Source organism: Mycteria americana, chromosome 4, assembly GCF_035582795.1.
Source record: "Mycteria americana isolate JAX WOST 10 ecotype Jacksonville Zoo and Gardens chromosome 4, USCA_MyAme_1.0, whole genome shotgun sequence".
Classification (NCBI taxonomy): domain Eukaryota; kingdom Metazoa; phylum Chordata; class Aves; order Ciconiiformes; family Ciconiidae; genus Mycteria; species Mycteria americana.
The window spans coordinates 21803587-21827186 of NC_134368.1; the positions used below are offsets into that span (position 1 = coordinate 21803587).

The 23600-nt window shown below is 34.6% G+C and overlaps 1 protein-coding gene across 3 annotated transcripts in view; it reads left to right on the plus strand.

Moving 5' to 3' along the window:
• TBC1D19 (TBC1 domain family member 19) overlaps window positions 1-23600 on the plus strand; it is a 53867-nt gene that overhangs the window by 12754 nt on the left and 17513 nt on the right. For all 3 annotated transcript variants that reach the window (XM_075499881.1, XM_075499882.1, XM_075499880.1), the window contains exons 4-11: window positions 319-394; window positions 8583-8657; window positions 9620-9683; window positions 10586-10632; window positions 12685-12795; window positions 13654-13726; window positions 14527-14565; window positions 17046-17158. In XM_075499881.1, the coding sequence (XP_075355996.1) occupies window positions 319-394; window positions 8583-8657; window positions 9620-9683; window positions 10586-10632; window positions 12685-12795; window positions 13654-13726; window positions 14527-14565; window positions 17046-17158 (598 nt within the window). The remainder of the gene's footprint in view (window positions 1-318; window positions 395-8582; window positions 8658-9619; window positions 9684-10585; window positions 10633-12684; window positions 12796-13653; window positions 13727-14526; window positions 14566-17045; window positions 17159-23600) is intronic.

Consider the following 23600-nt stretch of genomic DNA (forward strand, 5'->3'; position numbering starts at 1 on the left):
AATACCTGATTTGTTCATAGAATTATTTGATTTTATTTTACGAATATGTGAAATTATAAGGAAGTATTATTTTTAATGTAAGAACTACTCATGTCAAAATGTTAGGAATACTTACATACCTTTATATTGTTTGTGTCCATAGGAAAGGATGAGGAAGAAATACTTCTAAAAATAATGCTCGTTTTTAGTTCTTGATCAACATACAGAGTGGTTTTACTAGTGCTGTCATGAAAGAAATTATGTTTAGGTTTACAAATACAGGATTAATTAAGCAAAATAAAAATCTGAATATTTAAAATATGCTATACTTTCTTTAAGGTTTCCTTCACCCTGTCATCCTGCAGCACCGCCTGAGCATATGAAAGAACCGTTAGCTTATATGAGGAAAGCACAGGTTGGTTTTTATCAATTTTACTGTTCATATCAGATCTTTGATTAGGCTATTTGAGATTTACTCCCTATAATGTTATTGTACAATTTCTAGGTTTTATACCTTAGGAAAAACACAACTTTGTAATTGCATCAAAGTTAATAATAATGTTGTATGTGTGACATTTTACATACATACAAAAAATACTCAAGTAATTCTCCAGCCATGAAAGAAGTAGGATATAGTGGCAGGTAGGTGAATATTGTAGAATAGAGACGATGTGAAATATGTCAAGGAGGAGGATTTGATTTTGTTGGGAAGAAAAAAAAGCGTAGCTATAGGTCATTTCAGTTAGGGTTACAAAAATATTGTTATGGAGAGACACTGGCAGGCAATTTGGCAATGAAAGACAACAGGCTGCAAAGGTAGCGAGATCTTCAGGAAGAAGAGTTATATTTAGTACTTAGAAATGTGAAAGGAAGATGAAAAGTATAGAGCTAAGGAGCTTAAGGCATATTGAAGGAGAATAAGAGAAACTGGACTATAAAAGATTAAATGAGGATTTTTGGTGTCAGGAGAAAAAATATTTTTTCTTTATTGGTTTTATTTTTTCACGAATATATGCCATTTGAAATAAATTAAAAAAAAAAAAATCCACATAAAAATGTTAAAAAACATGCTTCCAGAACATGATCTAACCAAAATATCTGAGGTAAGGATAAAATTGTATTTAACTGAGCTGTGCCTAGAAATATAGTGCAGTATTCTTTTACAAGGTATTCAACAAATTGTGTTACTTTTTCAATCATATTGTTGCATATTCCAGTAAGTCTTATCTTGCTGTCCTGAGTTTCAGTCTTTAGCACTTGGAGACAAAGATTGTATTAAACAATTTTTCTTCTGTGATGTGAAATGCAATGCCACAATTTACTGCCTGAAAATAATCACTCTTAGCAGTTTACTAATGCAGAAACCACAGAGTTGTTTCTATGTGTATGTTTGACTAAACCAGCTGCATTGGTTATTATTTTATAAAAGTGTATACAATACTTATGGTAACCAATATTTTTAGCTCTATGTGGAAAGGACTGTTTTTCTAATAGTTTAGGAATTAGTTGGAGAAATCCTATCTTTACTTGTTTCAAAATTTCATAGCCCTATTTCACAGAGGGCTATGCATCCATATCCTCTGGGGTGGGATAACCCTGGTAGGCAGCTCAGCCGCTTGCTCACTTCCCCCCGGTGCGATGGAGGAGATAATCAGAAGGGTAAAAGTGAGAAAACTCGTGTGTGGAGATAAAAGTTTAATAGGGAAAGCAAAAGCCACGCATGCAAGCAAAGCAAAGCAAGGAATTCATTCACTACTTCCCATGGGCAGGCAGGTGTTCAGCCATCTCCAGGAAAGCAGGGCTCCATCATGCGTAACGGTTACTTGGGAAGACAAACGCCATCACTCCAAACATCTCCCCCCTTCCTTCTTCTTCCCCCAGCTTTATATGCTGAGCATGACGCCATATGGTATGGAATAGCCCTTTGGTCAGTTGGGGTCAGCTGTCCCAGCCATGTCCCCTCCCAGCTTCTTGTGCACCCCCAGCCTCCTCGCTGGTGGGGTGGGGTGAGGAGCAGAAAAGTCCTTGACTCTGTGTAAGCACTGCTCAGCAGCAGCTAAAACATCCCTGTGTTATCAATCAACACTGTTTGCAGCACAAATCCAAAGCATAGCCCCATACTAGCTACTATGAAGAAAATTAACTCTACCCCAGGCAAAACCAGCACACCCTGCCTGCTCAGCATGGTGAGGCATTAATTCAGGCTCAGCACCAGGAGCCGACAGAGCCCTCATTTAAGCAGAGCAGCTGTGTGGCACTATGTACATCTCATGGGGTGATGTGAATGCAAGGAGCTTTAATCCACTTAGTCCTTCTGGGAAAATCTAGAATGAGGAGAGAGAATTGTAATGGGGAGAGAATTGGAAGGGCAAGAGTGAGAAAACTTGTGATAAAGACAGGTAAAGACAGTTTAACAGATAAAGCAAAAGCCGTGCATGCAAGCAAAGCAATACAAGGAATTCATTCACTACTTCCCATCAGCAGGCAGATGTTCAGCCATCTCCAGGAAAGCAGGGCTCCATCACGCGTAATGGTTACTTGGGAAGACAAACACTGTAACTCCAAACGCCCCCCCTTCCTCCTCCTCTCCCAGCTTTTTTATTCAGAGCATGACATCATATGGTATGGAATATCCCTTTGGTCAGCTGGGGTCAGCTGTCCCAGCTCTGTCCCCTCCCGACTTCTTGTGCACCCCCAGCCTACTCACTGCTGGGGCAGCATGAGAAACAGAAAAGGCCTTGACGCTGTGTATGCACTGTTCAGCAATAGCTAAAACATTGGTGTGTTATCAACACCATTTTGGTCACAAATCCAAAACACAGCACCATACCAGCTACTATTAAGAAAATTAACTCTATCCCAGTCAAAACCAGTAGATCCTCTTTCACATCCTTTCTTGAAATACAGCTCTTCAATAAAGACATATGAATCCTTTTCGTAGGGAAATATTGATAAATGATGATAGTTGTGAAATAGTAATAAATACACAGTTAGCAATTTAACATTATATTTTCTAAAACCGCTGAGGTATGTGTGAGCATTTGGTTTTCAAGATGCACACGCATTTATCACTGTAGGTAATAGGTCCATAAGAAAACAATCTTGATCAGATCAGTTGAATCACAACTAGGTTTTATTTTGTTACTCTTTTTGATTAAAGAGCAATAAACAATGTAAAAAGCTTACAAAGTTAGTGTTTCCATGATTTTGTTTGTTTAAAATATTTGGAAAAATATAAAATATATTGTTTAAAATATTTTGATTATGCACAGCCACCATTTAAGGATGCTGTTTCCATTGTTATGAACTCGTTGACATTTTCTTTATCCTTTTCTATCTTAATTAATTTTGCTCTACTTCAGAATTCTGGAAAGAAGGGTAATACTCTCTGAAAACCATCTTACTTTGATATCAGTTATTGGAATGACTTTGAATCAGTAATTAAAACTATTTTAGTATTTTTCTAGAGTAGATATTAAAATGTTCATAATGAACCCTTTTTCTCCTCAAATTGTTTCTGTTTTCTCATTCTTAGGTGGCAGACTGAAGTTTTTATACTGTATTCTCTTCACTACCTCAAAAGAAAAACAGCTTTCTAGGAAAGGATAGAGTATTAACGGCAATAAATAGTAATGCTGTAAATCATTCATTCATGTAGTTGTGGTATTGTCCAGTGTAGAAAAAGTACTGCCATTAATATTTACATATCTTTGAATATTAATGTAACATAATGTATATTTTCTAAACAAGTGCTGGAGAGCTGGACCTGTGTTTGGGTCAAGATAGACCACTGGGTACAGCTGCTTTAGTCTGTCATTGTTTAGGTCTTTCCTAGACAGAGAAATACTAGGTCTTTTGTTGTTGTTGTTGTTTCCTGAAGAATGTCAGCTATAATATTTAGGACCTTTCTTTAAAACATCAGGTTATTTCACATCTCTGGTGTTTTCTGAGCTATTTGTTCTGGTTACGATTTTGGGGAGATATCTTACCTCTTCCCACCTTGTTACATAGCAGAATTATTGCTTAAAACTTATGCATCTTAATGCAGACAAAGTGTTAGCCCTAGATTCTAGGATTAAAAATTTGAACTTTGCTAATTTGCTTTACCTGCCCAGTAGAGACTGATGTGAGTTGAAACATTCCTGAATCCATCGAACGGCTGTATTGACTATTGTAATTTCTACATTTTGATGAGGTGAAATGATTGCAGACCTCTTCAACTGTTTTGCTCCCAGAGTTCACTGGGAAAGCCTTTGCTAGATTTAGGACAAGTCTGCTGCAAACAGCAATGAAGAAAGGAAATGTACAACATAAAACTAAGAACAAAAAGAGCTAAAGAGAAGCATTAAGAAGCTGAGTCCAAAGAAATGTTAGGAAATGTTTCTGCAGTCTGATACCTCCCGTGAAACTGTCTTTTAATTGTGTTGTATGTAGATTTCACAAAGTTCACAACAAACCAAACACTGTAAATCTCAACAGGAACTCTTATCATGATAGTCCCATAATATATAATTCATAAATTTGCACTGCTATGTTTTAATCCATACAGGTCCTTTTCCTGGTTTTAGATGTAAGCTAGGAGCTTGTTTCAGGGTTTTGAGAGAATTGTTAAACAACTAAACTTAAGAAGGGGATAGGTGGATAAGAAATGATGCCCCATCGTCCAGTTACAAAGAGTAAGGAGTAAGAAAATGGGAAAGCAGCAGGCAGTTCTGTGTTGGAGTAGGCCTGCTTGGCTCCAGCAGCTGCTTACCACAATAGGAGTGGGAAAGGTGGTGTTTTCCAGAGGGAGGCAACATTAAGTTAACTACCTATCTTCAGAGGAAGCTGAGATACTCTACAGGCTCTGGAGAACTCATGTTGTTTGAGTTAATAATACTTGTTTTTGCTTGATCTTCTTTAAAGTTTTGTTCCGTTATTTCTAAATTTGTCTCCAATGAAAGAAATGATAGATTATCTGGAATTTGTGCAGTCAGAAGCATAACTCTGGGTGATCTTTCGCGATACAGTATACCTTCCTGAAGGTAGGGCGGTTCTTAAAACTAGGGTACTGGAGTGCATTCACAAAAATGAGAATTCTGATGTACTACTTCAGGAAATCTTAAGGGTAATTCAGTCTGTTCCACTTGAGTAGCATCAGCTGGTTATCTAAAAATACAGGGACCTGAAAAGATAAGTTGTTCTCTGATGGGCTGCACTTCAGAATTCCGGGAAGATAGAATACCATAATTATGTTTTAACCTGTTTGTCCCTTGCTTCATTAGATTCTTTACCTCCATGCTTCTAGCCAAATCTGTGAAGATCTTACTGAAGTGGAGCTTTGCTAAAGCAAATCCTTTCCTCCCAGTACTTGTGTTTTCCTATGTTCCTCTGTGTTCATTTTCAGATCTTGCATTTTGAAGAAAGTCCATACATAAACTTGATTAGTCCATAAATAGGCTTGAATAGAAAACTACCTTGAAGTACATTGCTATATTTGCTATTGATATTCTGGTAGTTTTTTTGCCCAACTAAGACCAGATTCCCCATGTTGTATGTGCTATACAGACACACAATCGAAAAAGCATTCTGACCTGTAGGTTTATAGTTACAAGCTAGAGCACTCTCCAGTCCTATTTAAAATAAGAGTAACATTACAGTTGATTTCAGTAGGAGCATGGGTACTAGGAACTTTCTAAAGTATAATAGAGATGTTCCTATCTGTATCTGAATTTCTCCCAGAAGAGTTAAATAATCCCTAAAGGACAAAAACCAACTAAATTATTAATTTTCTTTCTTGAAACAGACTGGTGGGCTTTGTAAAAATTAAAATGACAATACTATGTATTCTAATGCTGTGACTGCTGAAGATCTGCTTAAAACGTCTTCCTTCAATAGTCAATTCACCTTCCTAGTTTCTAAATCTCTTTGAGCAAATAGACTTGAGTGCTTGAACAGTTGATAAAGAAAAATGGTGTTTTCTTTGAAAAGTATTAAAGTCAAAAGAAATTTGATAACATTTTTATTATTCCTAAAACAATTTCTGGTTTTTGTTACAGAAGTTGGAGTAGGGGATATTCAGATCTCTCTTAGATTATGTACTGATTTGGTTTCTTGTGTCCTAAATTAAGTTACGCTTCTTATCAGAGGCCAAAAGGAAAGTTCATGACCATCAGAATGACAGCAGTACCAACATAGTTTCTGTATTTCTCTTTTTGAAATTTGCAGGTTTTGATTAGAGAAAATGTACCAAATGAAATCTGTGTCCAGACACCTTGAATTCTACCTGCAGAGTAGGTCTGACTAGGTACACTCTGAAAGAATCACATTTCTGTCTAGTCTTCTAGAAGAAAGAATTTTAGGATTCATTATTGTGGAAAAAACTGTAACTAATCCTGGCTAGTTTATGCAGTTGTGACATATTTCTGTTTAGTTTATTTGTTGTCCACCCAGTTTCATTTAACTGCAGTGAAAGTTTATCAATGACTTTGCTACAGGATTAGATAAATCTGATTTGTAATAGACACGTTTGAAATTGTTACCAAATTGCAGTATTGTCTTCCTCAAGTTTCAACTATTTTACTGAAGGTTATCATTGTAACCATAGCAATCCCAGCAACGTGTTTTCTTAGTGTTAAATTTCTTCATAAACTTAGAGGAATCAACTTGGAAAATGTAGTGTTCCCATCAATGAAATGACTTTATGAACTCTGCCTCTGGCTTTTATTTCAGTCAAGGATACTGAGTTCTCTTTCTGCTGACTGCAGGTAACTGCTGTCCTGAGGAGAGGGAAGGGCGTCTTGCTTGGAGAGGCTGTGTAACCTTCACTTTTGTTTTGACTTGGTAGCTTTTATTTGAACATCTTTTACTGGGCAGAGTCTTGAAGGCTGAATTACGGCACAGTGTATGAGTATCCAGAAGTGATTTATTACTAACGTGTTGCATCCCCAGCGCAATAAGGTGGTTAATATCTGGTCTGGCAGTTGTCAGTCACACCGAGAGTATTGACCTCCGTCACTCCTTGGAACAAGCTGGTTCTCGATCTTGCAAAGCTGCCATCTGCCTCATCTGTGCTTCTTTTGTAGCTTTTATATCTTGGAGCATATCAGTGCTTCCCCCCCCTTTCATCTTGATTTCACTTTCTTTTTCAAACTGCTACTAACACCTCTGTATTCTCTCTCTGCTTCCACTTTTTTATCCTACATGGCTTAGTAGTCTTTGTGCTCCCTCACTTCTCATTTCTTCCAGCAACAAAACCCCACTTCTCAGCAAAATAGGGTACTGTAAATGCTCTACGCCAGCCCTCCATGAGAAAATAACCAGTTTGTGACATGGTGTTGTGTAACTGCAGCATTTGGAAGGCATTTGAATATGATAATACAGTTAAATAAAAATATTATACAGAATATTATAAAAAATATTGCAATTTGGAAAACATTCCTTACAGTTAATACTCGGATCTCTTTTGTTTATGCAAGAGAAGATGAAGAGATGGCTTGATTGTGAGAAGAAATTTCTGGTGAAAGATAGATATTTCGTTTGATGGAAAAAGTCATGAGAGGATCTTGTAAATGGAAGCTAAAATGAAACAAATCTAGAAAATTTTTTTTCTAGAAAAATAAAAAAAATTTTTATTTTTTAACAGAACATTTGCACATCTGCCCTTCCCTTCATTTGCTTCCTGTCTAATAAACTGCAGCCTTTTTTAGACAGAACTTTAAGTTTGAGGAACATGTGGTTAGACAGTAACTAACTGTTGTAGAATTTGTCTCTAGAGCAAATTACAAATAATAAATAGAGCTAAATGACATTAAGAGGAGTCTTTGCATTCATTTGATCGGGGCCTGACTCATCATCCACAGAAAACTAAATTAAATATAAAACTCACCAGTGCTGCTGTAATCACGGAAGCAAAATCCTAAGTTAGTTGACTAGGAAGTCAATACTAGTTGGCATTAACCTCAGGGGCATTATGCACGGATTTGGCACCATATGGTAAGTTTGAAGTCTAATGCAATAGTCAGAAGAATCTGATTGCTCTTTAAGCTGTCCACTTGCTACTGAGGTATTGTCTAGTTCTGGTTTTCTCTTTGATTAGAGAACTATTTCCTGAGCGTTATTTTAGAAGAACTATTGTTTTGAGCATTACAGAATACCAGTTTTCTAACTTTTTTAACTTCTGAGAACATCTAAGATACCTTTTGTGGGGAAAGACTTGCACTTTCTTCAGGTCACAAAGTAGAGAAGGCATTCCCCGTACACAGTTGATTGCCCTGCTTATAATCACTTGAAAAATTTGTTAAATGTTGATATATAAGGAAGCTTGATCATTAGGCATATGCCGAAAATCAGTAATTGTGAAATACATGCTTTTTGGAGACTTGAAATGTGAACAACTGATTTTTCTGATTCTTTATTCTGATGTAAATGATGAAATCTGTTTGCTCTATTGTTTCCATTTAAACACGCACGTAAATATTCCCTTAATATTTTTACAGATGTCAGTCAGTCACTCCTGCTATCCTTTCTTATATATGACTTTAAAAAGCTGCCTGTTATTACATGATAAATGCAATTGGAGGAAAAAGAAATTCCATGTAATTTAATTTTTTTGTGTGTTTTAGGGAAGCTGGGAGAAGCGAATTCTAAAAAGTCTAAACAGCATGTGCACAGAACTCAGTATCCCACTAGCACAGAAGGTAATGTATTATTAACTTTCTGTTGCCAAGCTGACATTTTTTGGAAGTTTAGCCTCGTCTTGCACACTTGTAATGTAGTGTTCATTTTACACATGGTTATCAAGAGCTGCAAGGCCAGTATCCAAATAATTTTAATACAGAATAATTTTCAGGGATAGTGGTCATGTATGCATCAGCTGAACTTGGGAGAAGATGAAGTTTATAGGTAGATCTTCCTCTTTGCTGTTGCAGTACTTAGCCTCTTGAGGGAGCAGCATGTTGGAAAGCTAATTGCTACGTTCATTGCTCTTAATAGAGCATTTTTGTGTGCAGACTCAGCTGTATAACTTCTAGCTGCATAGCCTGTACACAGTATAGATATATTTTGTATGCTGGAGAAAGGTATAGTTGAAGTGGTACTTTAGGAGAGAGAGATACTGGTACCTTGCTAACTTTGTTTGTCATTCTGCTCTGTTTTGTTTTGTTCTGCTTTTTATTAATTTAGAGGCTTTAATTTGAAAGATCATGGAATTGGGGAATGATGTTAGAATGTTTTGTTCTTTATTTTTCTCTTGTTGTATATCTATGATAGGTAGCAGAACCTCTATGGTTCATCACATGAGATAAAGGATGCAGCTGTGTTTGCTTTTCATGACTGTGCCAGGCACAGGAAGTTGATGACAAAGTCCAACAGCTCTATGGAATGAGCAGTAAATCTTCAGTAATATGAAACTGACTACTAAATAGCCTAAAATTCATTAGTAAACACATGAAACTATTTAATGGGCTCCTTGTTTGCTTGAACTGGAACCTGGACTTTCTACAGTAGAATATACCTTCAGGCTAGGGATGAGTTGTAAGCAAGATAAGTTTGTATTGCTAGTGCAATCTATTTTTTAAAGTGTTTCATTTATGTATTTGAAATAGGCATGGTTTTACTCATTCTGTTAAAAAAAGAAGAGTTACTTTCTTGTGCCTTTCAGAGGCCTGTAAATGAACAGAAAGAACTGCTTAATAAATGGAATGAAATGGGAACTGATGAGCCAGGTAAGGTCAACTAAATTTATGTGCATTAAATTTTTGTACATAGGAAAATGGCATATACATCTTATTTGTCAGTCAAAGGTTAATGTAATCACTTCAAGATAAACTGATTTCAGTCTTTTTTTCTCACTGGTAATGTGTCATTATGCATAAATAAATATTAATTTCATTGTTATTTTGTTTCAAATTATTGTACTAACTTTGAGTCATCACTGAGAGGTTCTGGTATAATACTTGTTCCAGTGCTTTAGAGATTTATACAGCTAGGGCACAGCTCCTCTTAGTGTAAGTGCAGGATAATAGAAAGAAAATGTTCAGAACTATGGATAATTAAGCTCAGACATTTTATTAACAAAAGATGAAAATAACACTTGCACAGAATAGTCAGTCATACTATCCTTTGGGAGAGCAAGGCTAACTGCCTTAGTTAGTTCATATCCAAGTTCCTTAAAAGAAACAATTTTGCAAAGGTACTAGTTTGTATTGCAGTACCACCTCTGCGACGGCAAATACTTTTCATGGATTGTTTATGACTAGTCCCTATTTTTTATCTGACAGTAGTATGTTTAATTCGACAATCTATGCTGTTAAAAAACCCAAACCCTCTTTTGAATATCGTATTTCTCCCATGTCTAAGAATGGTTCAATCTAAAGACTCATGGATTAAGTAAAAAGCTTCCTGTGACTACTGTGCCCTTACTTGGGGTTTACAAAACTAAGGCTCTAACAATAGCATAATCTTGGACAGTATGCGGTGGTTGTAGCCATCATATCTGGGATAACAGTATTTTAATCTTTACTCTAATATGTTATTGAAATTGCTAGATTGTGTTACAGGTATGGGAAAATTGCATGGTTTTTTCATCGCTTGGTTTTAACATAGCATCATTGAAATCTTGTTTCAGATCTAAGTCTCTTCCGGCCTGTTTATGCACCTAAAGATTTTCTTGAGGTAAGCATTTATGAAACAATTACTAAGCCATTGACTTGCATCCGTTATAGTCTTTTATGTGAAATGGGAAAAATAATTGTTAGGTGTATTTCAGACAATTTGTCCTTTATAGCAAGTGAAATTTGGCATGTTTTTTATGACTCCATGTTTTGTTTGCAAAACAAAATGCTATTGTCTCTTTTTTCTAACTGCATTTTTAAATTGCACTTGTGGTAAACTTCTCTTTCTCTTTCAATCAGTTTGGACCTAACTTTGTTCCTCTGAGAGCACTTCTCCAACTGATTTCATAAATCGTTTTACATTTTAAACTGCAATACGTTAAGCTGATAAATTGCAATATGTGAAGCTGATAGACTGTTTGGTCGTAGATAGTAGACCTGTATGCAGTTGAAATTGTAGGTCATCTATGAAGATTGTGAAAAATCAAATGTGAAACAGAACTGTATGGAATTTGGAGGCTTTTGTCTGTAGTCAAACCAAACCATTAAAAAAATGGTGACTGCTGAATCTTTGAAGTCAGAAATGACAGTATTACTCATTGTTTTGTATGGTTCAAGCACAGAACATCTTAGTAGAACAGAAGTTGCTTTACCAGCTATGCCTAGATTAGGCATGGACGATGGACAGTAAACATTGTTGATGACAGTAAACTTAATGGTGACACAGTAGGAGATTTTGGATTAAAATGGGATTGAAAATAAAACTTGAAAAATCAGTATCTGTATATCCTGAGAGTTATACAGGAAACAAGTTGTCTAGAGCAGGATGACAGTGTAGAATTATAGGGTTAAGATGGCCTCCTAATTTACAGACTAAAACTTAGAAGTCTAATACTGAATTATCAGTCAGAGTTAATGTATTAATATTTCAGTATGATTAAGTGCAAGTTTAGTGAAATGTCTTTTGTAGTGGTAGAGGAGATTTATGGTAAGGAGACTTAAATGTAAATTGTTTCATGGTTATGAATTGTGAATGCATTTCTGAATCCACAAATAAACTTTCTATCCATTTTATTACATTTCTAAAGAGCTTCTCTTGTTCAGTTAGTGATAATAATACTGGAAATTTTTAATTTATTCTGTTTTCCATCACTGTACTAACAGCCAAGTTGTATATTTAATCTTGAATCTGAACAAATCCATCTTCATTTTAGCCTTATTCAGTGATCCTCAAGGTCACTCTTTTTTTCTTTTATACTGCTTTCTTTCTAGAGTTTGCAGTTTCTTACATTAATCTTTTAATTTACAAGTGTGACAGTGAGTTTATATAGTATTAGAATACTTACAAGACTGAGAATTGTAGAAGTAGGATGTTGTGGAAGAATTTCATAAGAGCTGGAAACTCATCTTAGAAAGAATTCTTGCCAGCTCAATGTTGTAATATCAAAATCTATACCTACGGAATAACAGTATGTAAGAGACTGTAAATTCCTTTATAGATTGAAGTTACTTATCTTGACATTATGATTCCTTGTCTCTTAAATTTTATCCTTACTTTAGATTTTCAATTCTGTAATTTATTTTTTTATCTTAAACAAAAGAAGATAATTTGGTGTATTGTTATTTATTAAGAAATTATTTTAGTAGCAAATTATGTAGCACTTTGATTGAAAGCTGTATAGGATTGTCAGTGTAAGAATATGGATAAAAATTCTTTCAGAAAAAAGTAATACTGAAGAATATCCTGGATATTGTAGCCATCAGAAATATATTCTTGGCGTTTGAATGGCTTTGATGAGGAAGTGAATTTTAGTCAAGACATTACTATATAGCCAGCACTTAATCCCATATGTAAAAAATTATTTTTGCTTTTTTATTTCATAATTTGAGCTTACTTTTCAAAGTAGAATATGTTTGCTTCCTTAAAAATTTGGCTCCTTTTTGATTTTGAAAATGTTGAGATATAATTTGATAATTTGGGTTTATATATATGATAGTTGCAGGAAATGGTTTTATGCTGAATGTAATGTTTGTAATACTGATGATGTTACGAAGAGTTCTGAATGTAAATTTCTGAATATATGCAAGGAATGACACAGCTACCATTTTTAAGGTACTGATGAATCTTCGAAACCCAAATTATGAAAATGGAGAACAGCCAAGTTTCAGAAGTCATCTGGGGCTAATTCAGGTTCCTCTGAAAGTTAAAGATATTCCAGAATTGGTAAGTATATTTTTTCTTACAAGAGGTTTCTGTAAGAATTATTTTTCCTTGCTAATGAATAAGATTCTAAACAATAAGGAAGAATATTAATATAATGATAAGTTTCTCCTTTTGAAAGTGAAAATCAGTCTAAAGACGTATTTAAAAAACAGAGCATAAAAAAGTTTTATGAAAATACATTTTTAATGAAAAGTAAAACATAAACAGTAAATTATCTGCCAATAGGGAATTTTTCATTTTATGCCTCACAGCTTTGATTTGTGCCAAAAATATACTTCTGTACATGTTATTCACTTATTTTTTTCTGTACAAGAAAATTTTAAATATGTAGTTTATCTTAATTCTACAGTTTTATTTCATGCTGTACAAGATCCCTAACCTGACAATTAGTTAGCTTCAAATTTTCTTCTCAAAGTAATTTTAAATCCCTTTATTGTCAGACTGTAAATGAAAGGTAATGCTTGGGTACTAGTATTATAATTGGAAAATAGGAGAGCTCTTCTTAATGCTTCACTGATAAATCTCTTGAGGATTTTATGCTAGTAGAAAAATTTGCACCTGAGTTGGGGAAGAGCTGGGAATTAGATATCCTTAACCTAATCTTTCGTTCACCACTTTATTACATCCAGGTGTAGCTCATAGTTGACATGAAAACTGGGGCCTATAACTAAAACTAGAGTAAGAATTGATGTGAGATTCTTCTCTTTAAAAACCTCAGCTCATATTTCATATATATACATTTAAAAGAACTACGTTTGGTTTAGAAAATATTCGCATTAAGCCTTTCAGAAGAAATCTCTAGTGATTTAGAGAATTAAACCTTGTTAATTACTATTTTATGGTTTTGTTTCTTTTCAGAAAGAAGACTTCAGTGAACTAGGCTTAAATATAGGACAGCTGGGTATTGATGATTCAGCACAAGTGCCTCCTGGTTAGCTAATGCTCTGCTTCAGTCATTTAAATGGAACACTAATGAGTAGAATACTTTGCAATTATCAAGTAATTTGTGTATTTTTCCATAATAAACCATAAATATTTGTTCTGTAACTATGATTGTAGTGATTTACTTAGTAAAATATAGCTAATAATAGAAAACATTGCAAATATGAAGGGTCAGGTTTGGAGAAGGTTTAAAATCATCACCTTAAGTTGAAAATATGTTAATTTCAGTGTGTTTGAACACTTCAGGATCTAGAGGACAAAATTGCCTGTCTCCAAAAATACAGAAAATATCAATAAATGTTAATCCAGCTAACAGGCATATATACAAACATCTTTCAAATAACTGTCTTTAAGAAAATATTACAGAAAATATCCATATATTAATATTCAGTAGCTTAAATAGTGCATAATTTCTGTTGGTTTTCCATGTATGCATTTATTCCTGTAGAAACAGGTTTTAAAATGGTCTTTCCATATAAAAATGGAAAACATTATAGTATCTAGTGATTTTTCTTTTTAAATGGAAACTTACCTAATTGAAAGTCTAGGTTCATACAGTATAGTGCTACTTTTGGTATTTGTGTCCTTCAGACAATAAAAAATTCTGTAGTATTATTTTTTCTTAGTTTTTGAAAAAGAACACTGATGCTCATGCAGGTTAATTTTTAGTGACATTAGCAGTAAAAATTACCTGAATGTAGTGGTGTGTAGTAAAAATATAAAATACATTACTAGCTGGATTATCTTTATTTAATTTTTGTCATTCTTTTCTATTTCTTTATTTTCTAGAGTTCTTTGAAAATGAACATGTACGTGTTGGACAGAAAGGTATGGATCTGTTTTCATCTGTAATAAACTGTAAGTAGTTAGGAATATGGTTAGTAAATTTCTAGCTCAATTACATATACCTTTTAGAATTTTAACAATTTAGACAGACTAACACAAAGCATAGTCAGTAATACCATTGTAATTTAGACAGAGACAGTCAGTAATACCATTGTAATTTAGACAGAGACAGAAAAGCAAGCATTTGCAGTCTACCAGTAGCTACCAGATAAATAGCTCCACAGATATTTCATTAAAAATGAAACAGGAAGCAGAGACACATAACTTTTTGGTGATAACTTAACTTATGCCACTACTGAATTTCATTTTAAAATCAAAAGACTCTGGACTCCCTTCTCTGCACACACAGTTCTCGTTAGTGTAATGGGGTTTACGCCTGTGCATCAGAACAGAGTCTTTTTAATTGTTATTTGCAATTGCAGAACTTGCTAAATATTGCAATACTTAGCCACCATGGAAAATTCACTCATTTGTCCCTGTATGCTGCTTTTTCTGAAGAAGTTCCAGGTTTTTTTGTAGGTTAAGAAATAACCTACAAAAAATGGGAAAGATAAAAGAAATAATCATTTATTAGCTCAAGTTTGCTTATAGAAGAAACATACAAGGAATGTTTGAAATCCATCAATATCTTCTCCTTACTGTCTCTTGTGATTCCTGCTAAACATTATCACCATCAAAGAAAAAAATAGTGGATACCATCCCAAAAGTCCTTCATCCCTTTTTTTTGTTGCAGTAACAAAACAGTGACCTTTCTTACCTCTCCTTTTGCAGTCCTCCTCCTATCCCTCATCATCTGTTTTCTGATCCAAGAGCAACTCATTAGGGTACTGTCCATCTCTCTGTTCTTTTCCTGTTCTTCCAAATAAATTCCCTATACAGACTTCCTGAGCCAGTCATTCAACTCCACAGTGTAATTCTTACTCCTTGTCTCTTGTCTGTGTAGAGCAACCTCTATTACAGAGATTGTCTTAGCTTTTCCTACATGCAAAGGCACAAAATTTTGTAAAAATGTAAATTAAGAGTCTTGACCATAAACTGGAATCGCAGTTCATTCAGTGGGAATCTCACTGCATGCTCTGTTTGGTGTTGGTTATGACTTTCGTTGCCACTGATGTATTGATTTTGCTTTTATGTTAGATGTATTGCCAAGTCTGAGGAATCTTCTTTATTGTATTTAGTAAAACCTATTTTGTATATAGCAAAACTACTTTTTAATATTTTGTGTCTTGGTAACAAACAATAAGGTAAACGCTCGTGGACACTGAGATGAATCACAGTCTTTTCTAAAGTTTTGTGGGGAACGTAGGAATGTTTTTTTTTCTTTTTGCTCTCTTCATTTAGGAAGAAAAAGATCACACACCGCCTGTATTAGAGCTCTGCAGGTTAAACAGAAAATTGGCAGACTGGTCTATTCAGTATTTAAGAAGAAAGGGAAGGAGAGACAAATCAGTTAATTTTAAACTTCATCATTTTAAGTCATGTCAGGGCAGATATTGTGAATATTGAATTTAGTGGAATCTAGAAAAGCAAGTTGTTTCTGAGAGACTTCAGAAAAATCAGAGGATATGGATTTGGCAACTTCTGAGTACCATCACAACATCAACCTAATGTCTAGATAATCTCACAGAAATATTCTCCCAACTACTCTCTCTGTTATGAAAGACATTTCAGGTATGAAGGTACAGTTAATCACATAACCTCAATGGGAAACAACACTTCTACCAGATTAGGATAGCTAAAGATGCATGTCTTTCAAGTTTATAGATTTAAGTAAGGAATGAGATAATCTGCTCTAAGGTATGTACAGTACTGTATTCAGGATGAGGCCCTTGTGACAGAATAGTCTAAAGCTTCACAACAGTGACCCATCTAAGCAAACCTGTCAACAGTAGAGTATTTGTTTTACATCAGTCTGAAGGAAAAACAAAATCTTTTGATAAAGTCTTTATCCTCCAGAGTACGTAAACCAATAACAAGAGAACACGACAGTACACTCTGAAATGGAAAATTCTTGCCCCAGAGTTACCTGTGAAGATATTCGTATAGTTAACATAAAAATAGGAGAGACACAAAAAACCTGAATAAATGGCAATCTCCGATTTGAAGGGAGATACTGCTCATAGTTAAACAGGAGTATTTGGTGGCTATATACAGCTGCTTGTTCTGCTTGATGCCAGCCTACCAGCTGCAACTGGCCTTTATATAGTGATAGATACATACTAAGTGCTATTTTATGACAGAAGGTAGTACAGCTTTGCTTATTAATATCAATTGCCCTGTTTGCCAGGGAACTACTTCAAAATTGCATTGTGGAAACCAGACGTTTTAGATGTTTTCCCATTAGCTAACGCTTAGCGCATGGTAAACCAGTTTGTAAAGTTAAAAATTAAAGTATTTGATAATTTGATAAACTTTGGAAGTCTTAAACTACATCAATTCATTACCTGCTTTTTTTCTTACAGTTTTAGCAGAGCAAGATAGTGCTGCAGCTCAACAATATGTTCGTCAGGGATGTCCAACAGCACTCCGAGCCGATCTGTGGGCCCTCATTCTCAATATTTCTAATCAGCCAGAGGTAAGGAGCAAAGCGAGAGTAAAACATGAAGACTAGGTGAAAACACAAAAGTGCAAGCACATATATTCTAGTGATCTTTTTCCAAAATAGAAATGCTCTACTGAGTTGTCACAGAAACTGATAAACATTTTATGAGAAATATACACATGCCTGTAAAAAACTCCATGCTGTGGTGAAGTCTTTTAGGCTCTTCCCTAAGTTTTTAACAGATATATGAGCAAAATACTGTAGAACAAACTATTCAATCCATCTGGCCAGCTCCTGAGGTTTTCCTATATGGTTTTCCTATATTTCCTTTTTCAGAAGGGGACAAGAAAAAAGTCCTGGAAAGAAGACTGAACCTCTCTTATCTTTGCTAAATTTTATAAAAAGATGATGTGCTATACCTTTTTTCCGGCTATTTGAACCTGTCATCATATGCATGTACATATCTTGTAAATTGCTTTTTATATTGTTGCATATACTCTACATATGTACAATCAAAAAGACATAAAGAGGAACTAGTAATATGTAGATTGTTTTCATACTCCCTTGTACAGCAGCAGTTTTTCACAGTACGTTATATTTGACTCAAGTCCTTGACAATGAAATCTTTTGCAGTATCCGAAGCCATGCTATAGTCGATATATCTAACGTACCATAGAAAGTTAAATCCCTATTTAAATCTTTGCAGAATTGTGAATGCTTTTGATGCAAGGCTTTTATTGCAATAAAAAATAACGTGCATATATGTAAATTTGCTCATAAATGTGAGAATTTCACAGCATCTCATGTCCTTTGAGGATGTAGCCATTTTCTTCTAATACTGAGGCACTTATTGCTAACTACCTAGTACAATGATAAGATCTTGCCCTTGAAAACAAATGTAAATGTTGTCCATTGACGGCTTACCTAAGGAGTTGAAGTTATTTGGTCTAGTATTAGAATAACTTAGTTTATTCCTTTTTGAAAAAATAAAATAGGCTTTTGTTTCTAGTAAATAAAAGATTGAATTTTCTGTAGAAGAAAGAGCTATTGAAATAATAATGAAATGTTACACATCTTTCTTAAGATGCTAAACACTGGTTTTATGTTATTTTAAGTTATTGGGACACCTTGAATTTTAGAAGTCTTTCTCTTTATAAGAGCGAGAATATTAGAGGTGTGAAATTAATGTTGTTGGTTACATTGCATCTGTTTATATTCTGTTAAATCCTGGATGCTCTAAGAGCATTTTTATCTTAATGTGGAAAATGAAATAATTGAATAAAAAAGCCAGGTCTTCTGTTTTGATGACTGACAGTCAAGATAATAATCAGAAAAAAGATAAAATATTTCCTTTTATGTTAATGTAAAGCATAAGTTGTTATGGAAATAGATTTATTAAAGTCCATTTCCTGAAATTCACATGGACAACTTTCAACAGTTACCTTTTTTAAAGAGGAAGAAGCTATGTCTGTCTATTAATATATTTGTCAGCCACACTGTTAGGTCCTTTAAAAGTTAACTCTAGTTTATAGTTGTTTTTAATATGTGTTTATACTATGCATGAAGTGTGAATATTTTAGATGTTCTCAAAAGGTTAGTCTCTGCTGTGAGGGTATTCACTCAATTTACTGTTAGGTAAGCTAGAGGACAGTACACTAGCTGTTTGATCACAATGCTCATGTATATGCCTTTACTGTGTAATAAATGGTAATTCAGCTCCAACTTATTGCAAGGATGCATGTGGACCCTTATGTCAGGGCAGCTAATACATTCTCATTGACATAATATTTTACCTTGAGATGACTTTCTATGCACTTAGCAAATGATGCTTGTCAACTATAGATGAAGAAGAAAAATAAACTATATATGCATACAGTATTCTGAGATTCAGTGCAGTAGACAGTCTCCTTTAGGAGACATTCTACACGGTCCAGAGCCTTGAGACTGAACTGAGTAGACTGTGTGCAAGGAATTATTGGTGAGACAATATGTTGTGATGATGCTGAAAGAAGTCGAGAAAGATGATGATAAGTGGTTGGAAAATGGTAACGATAACGTCAAGAAAAAGTGGTAAGTAAGGATGGATGCAGACTGCAAATTTGTCACTACTTTGAGATTGTTGAAATAAAGGATTAGAAAACAGCAAAATACGAAATCCACCCTCCCTCCCCACAAAGAACAGAAATTATTACGTCTGTGAACACGATAAACTATGTTGGAGAAATTCGTCTAAGCTGGTGAAGTAAGTGCGTATGAATGTTTTTCTATCATGCTAAACTGAAACTGTATTTTCTAAAGAAGGCCATCGGAGCCTTTTATCTTATTTTCCAAGATCATTTTTGCATAGCATAGTACAGTATTCGTTATCCTGGGCTCTAAGTTACGGTTGTTTTATGGACTTTGAGTACTAAAAATATAAATGCACTAAAGCGATAGGCTTTCTGACTGAGACCTAGCAGAATGCCCATAGATCAGGTAGGATAGCACATCGGTTACTATAGCTATAAGCTGAATGTCCATAGTTCATTTTAAGCATTGCATTTACTAGCGTTTCACAGAAGTAAGGCTGTAACTACTGCCAGAATGCTAACACCCTGAGACGTTCTTCTTGCATGTACTGAATATACCGCTTTATTTTTTGTAAAGTATAGCAAAGCAGTTTTCAGATACATGTAGCTATTTTATGATCTGCTGTATTTCATATAGACTTTATTGGTTTATCTAACAGTTCTTTTCTCTACCTCCTGTGTACTGTTTCTCTGCTGAAGTTGAATTGTGTGGTTGCAGAGATTTCTTGCTGTAATATTTCTGGTTTGCAGTTTAGACTCTATTATATTTGTAGCTGTATGAATCTATAACTCCTAAGCACTGTGAATTTCCTTTCTTTAATGTAAAACATTATGAGAGTTTAGTATGGGCAGCACTCTGTGTGTTAGCATCCAATATCGTTGTTTGGAAAATTTTATTCAGTAAACTTCAGCCTCTGCATAAAGCTAATATACAGCCAAGCAAGGGATGATACTAGCAATCTAGCATCGTAATCGTAAAAATGATAAACTCTAAGCTCTATATGCAGGATTATTTAGAAATGCGTAAACACATTTCCTGGCAATGAATTGTTTATTAGTTGTCATTTGTAATGGTACATTTTAGAGAAACTGTGTTAAAAGAGCATTTTTAAGGTTGCAAAGCCAAACATTTAAAAGCTGAACAGTGTCACAGTTAATATTGCCTGTGCAAGCAGTTCAATTTGCTGTGTATATATATATTTTATCGTATGCTCTTGAATCGCAAAAGCACAGTTTTTCCTGTGGGATGTCTGCCTCATTTATTGCACAAAATGGATGGCACACATTTACTGAGAATCTGTTTAACTTTTTTTTTTCCTTCTGTTCGGTGTGTTACCCTATTGTTTATTCACTGCATGCTATTCAAGCAGTGCTTAAAAACCAGAATTGTTCATTATCTTACAGGCTTTTTTCCTCTATTTTTTTTTAAGTTGAAAATCAATCTTAATTCTGAAAATTCTGGCATGCAGAAATTAGTAATGCTTTGCTTTACTACAGCTTTTACTGAATGTAATTTCCTAGGTTTAAAAACTTAATAAATAGGTGAGGTGGTAAGTTCATAATGGAGCATGATGTAACTCTGTGCCTTATCGGTAGGGTTATTTAGATTAGAATCAGTAGCCGAAGGTACCCACTGCACTATTCAAACAGCTGAGAAGCCAGTAGCAGTAATGGACTGTCATCATCTTTGACTGGAGAAGGGTGTACTTTACAAGTAGATTTCACAGATGTCTGGTAAAAGGAGAATAAGCTTTGGGTCCTCTTCTAGAATTTGCCAGGAGGGACTTTCTTTAGCTCTTTCGTCCATTATCTCTTTATTGAATGTTTAGTTTTTTGTTTTGTACTTGTTTCTGGTACTTCTGTTCCAAAATCTACAGCTCACCTAATTAATGCTGGTTACCATTTTTTAGGTTTAATCCAATTCCCACAAATCTTAGTGTCTCCTTTCTAGACTCCCCAGTGTCAGTCTTTCTTCATATTCCTAGTTTGATGCTTCACCCACCCATTTCTTGTATTAGATTTGAGAGGCAAGTATAGATAGTGCAATCAAATGATGAGGTAACCTAAAAATGAATCATGAGCTGCCTACAGTTCAGCAGTGAGAGTGCAGCTCCTGTGCCAGGGATTTCATGACAGGCCACAGGTAGACTGTGCCTGCACAGAGGCTGCTGAGTAATCTAAACCTTAATTTCAAAGAAGGTGAATCACCAGATTCTGCTTAAACTAGCTTTGCTGGGTACTGCTGAAAGATACTGTTTGCTCTTGCCTGTGAGCTACTTTCAGAGCTCCTTTTTCCTTATGCTCTCGGGTGGATACAGTATGAGTTTTTTGGGTAGAAATTTTGGTATGTGGCTTTGTAAGGTCAAGAGGGCTGGGCACTGCAATCCTGAAATGTACTTTGTTTCGACTTGCAAAGATGAGTGTGTTTGGAGGTGTAGTATAAAAAATTATATATTATTTTGAGAAAAGCTATGGTCTATATAAAAATGCAACACATTTTTAAAAAGTAAAAAGTTTACAAATCAAGGTTACATTAAGATTTGGCAGACAGAGAAGAAAGGTTGAATCAGATGAAAATGGTAAGATTTTGGTTTTATAAATGAAAACATTTTAGGCTAAGAAACCTGCCACATTTTTGGACATTCCTGAAACTTGGTAGTAGTCAGTTGTCTCATCTAGAGGAAGAAATGCAACCAATAAAATAGTAAAACAAGAGTTGAATCTTTTTTGAAGCCTGAGTGAGGTTCTTAAAAACATTTCTCACTGTGTAAGTGAGAAAAACTGATCACTGAGCAAAAGGGTCATGTGGCTTGAAAGCAAATCTGTGACCAATCTTGTTTATGACTCAGACATAAGGAATAAATTTATTAATACAGCATGAATCACAAGCCTCTTGTCTTACTAAGAGGCATCGGCAAGATCTACTTGTGGTCAAGTTGCATCTAAAAAACCAGTGTGATTCCCAAGCCCTGTTTTGATTTTGCATCACAACAATCACAGTTTAACAGAAAATGAATGACAAGTGATGAATTAAAACTGTTATTCCTAGAATGGTTAGGAATGTTTTTGCATTACAAGTCCCTTTTTAATAATTTCTGATTTGTTTCCAAACTTTTTCTCATGAGTTCTAGTTCAGATGGACAGCTTGGCCTTCTGGTCTTTTTACTAAATTATTTAACTGTTAAAATATTTAAGTACTGTTTTACTCTGCTAATATTTGCAATGTAAATTTGCTCTTCATTTTTTCAGGGTAGAGTTTTGAGTTGTGTTTGAAATTTTACTCCATGCTGAAATTATAACAGTGACAGCAAACGGTGTTTTATTTTCTGAGAAATGACCAAGTCAGCCTACTGGGTTTTTGTAAGAGCAAAGGAAGAACTATTATTTATGAAAAAAGAAAAGGTGATAAACTCTTTACCCTTTTTATTTAAAACCATACTGAAGAAAGTCTTCAACTGGATTATAACGAACTTCCATTCAGTTTCTGCGAGTTGCTGCAGAATCTGAGCTCAGTTGCTCTCTAAGACAGTGCCCTAAACATCAGATTGCTTAGTCTTACCACTTTAACTGCTTGAATTATTTACACCAATTAAAACAAATTAAGGAGGAAAATTGGGAAGGAAATATATTTCGGAAATTGTACATCCTGTTGGTTAAGGCTAAGTGATTCAAATCTCTGTTCTCACTCAGGCAATATTTGCCCTATATTCTAAGAAGTAGATTTTTTTTTTTTTAAGTGGGTACACAAGTCTGCAGGGTGAGAAATGGAAAGTTTCTACACTTCAGCTTTATTGATTCCTTTGCTAAAACAAAAAGAAATTTTACAAAATCTTTTAAATACATGTGTCATTCTGGATTAACAAATACCAAATACTCTGTTCTGATTAAAACTATTTCATTTAAATTTATTTCAGTGGTTTTCTGGTTTTCTTCAGTGGAAGATACTGTTCACTGGCTATACTAAACTGTAATTTATACATAGTTGCAATTAACATGATTCTTTACACTTCAATTAATAATGCAGTTGAATTAAGGCATAGGAAGCTAGTAAATATTTTAGAGATTAATAACATAGCAATCATAGTTCACTATGATACCATAAACACAACTGCACTGAAACTAGCACTCTAAACTCATGATGTCAGTACAGTAGAGCATCATTTATGAATTTTTTTCTTGTACAGAAATCTGTTCTTCATACATTCAGTGAAGTCATTCTTTGCATGCCAAATCAGTAAGTCTATTCTAAGTGTGAATAAAACAGCAGCAATTCAACTTAATACCAAGTTATTCTGACTGTTAAGATGAATGGACTATGTACTTAAGTGATTACTTTGTAGTTGTGGTTTTACAATAATTTTAATAATAACAGGAAAATGGACTCTTGTAAGCAAATGTAAAACATA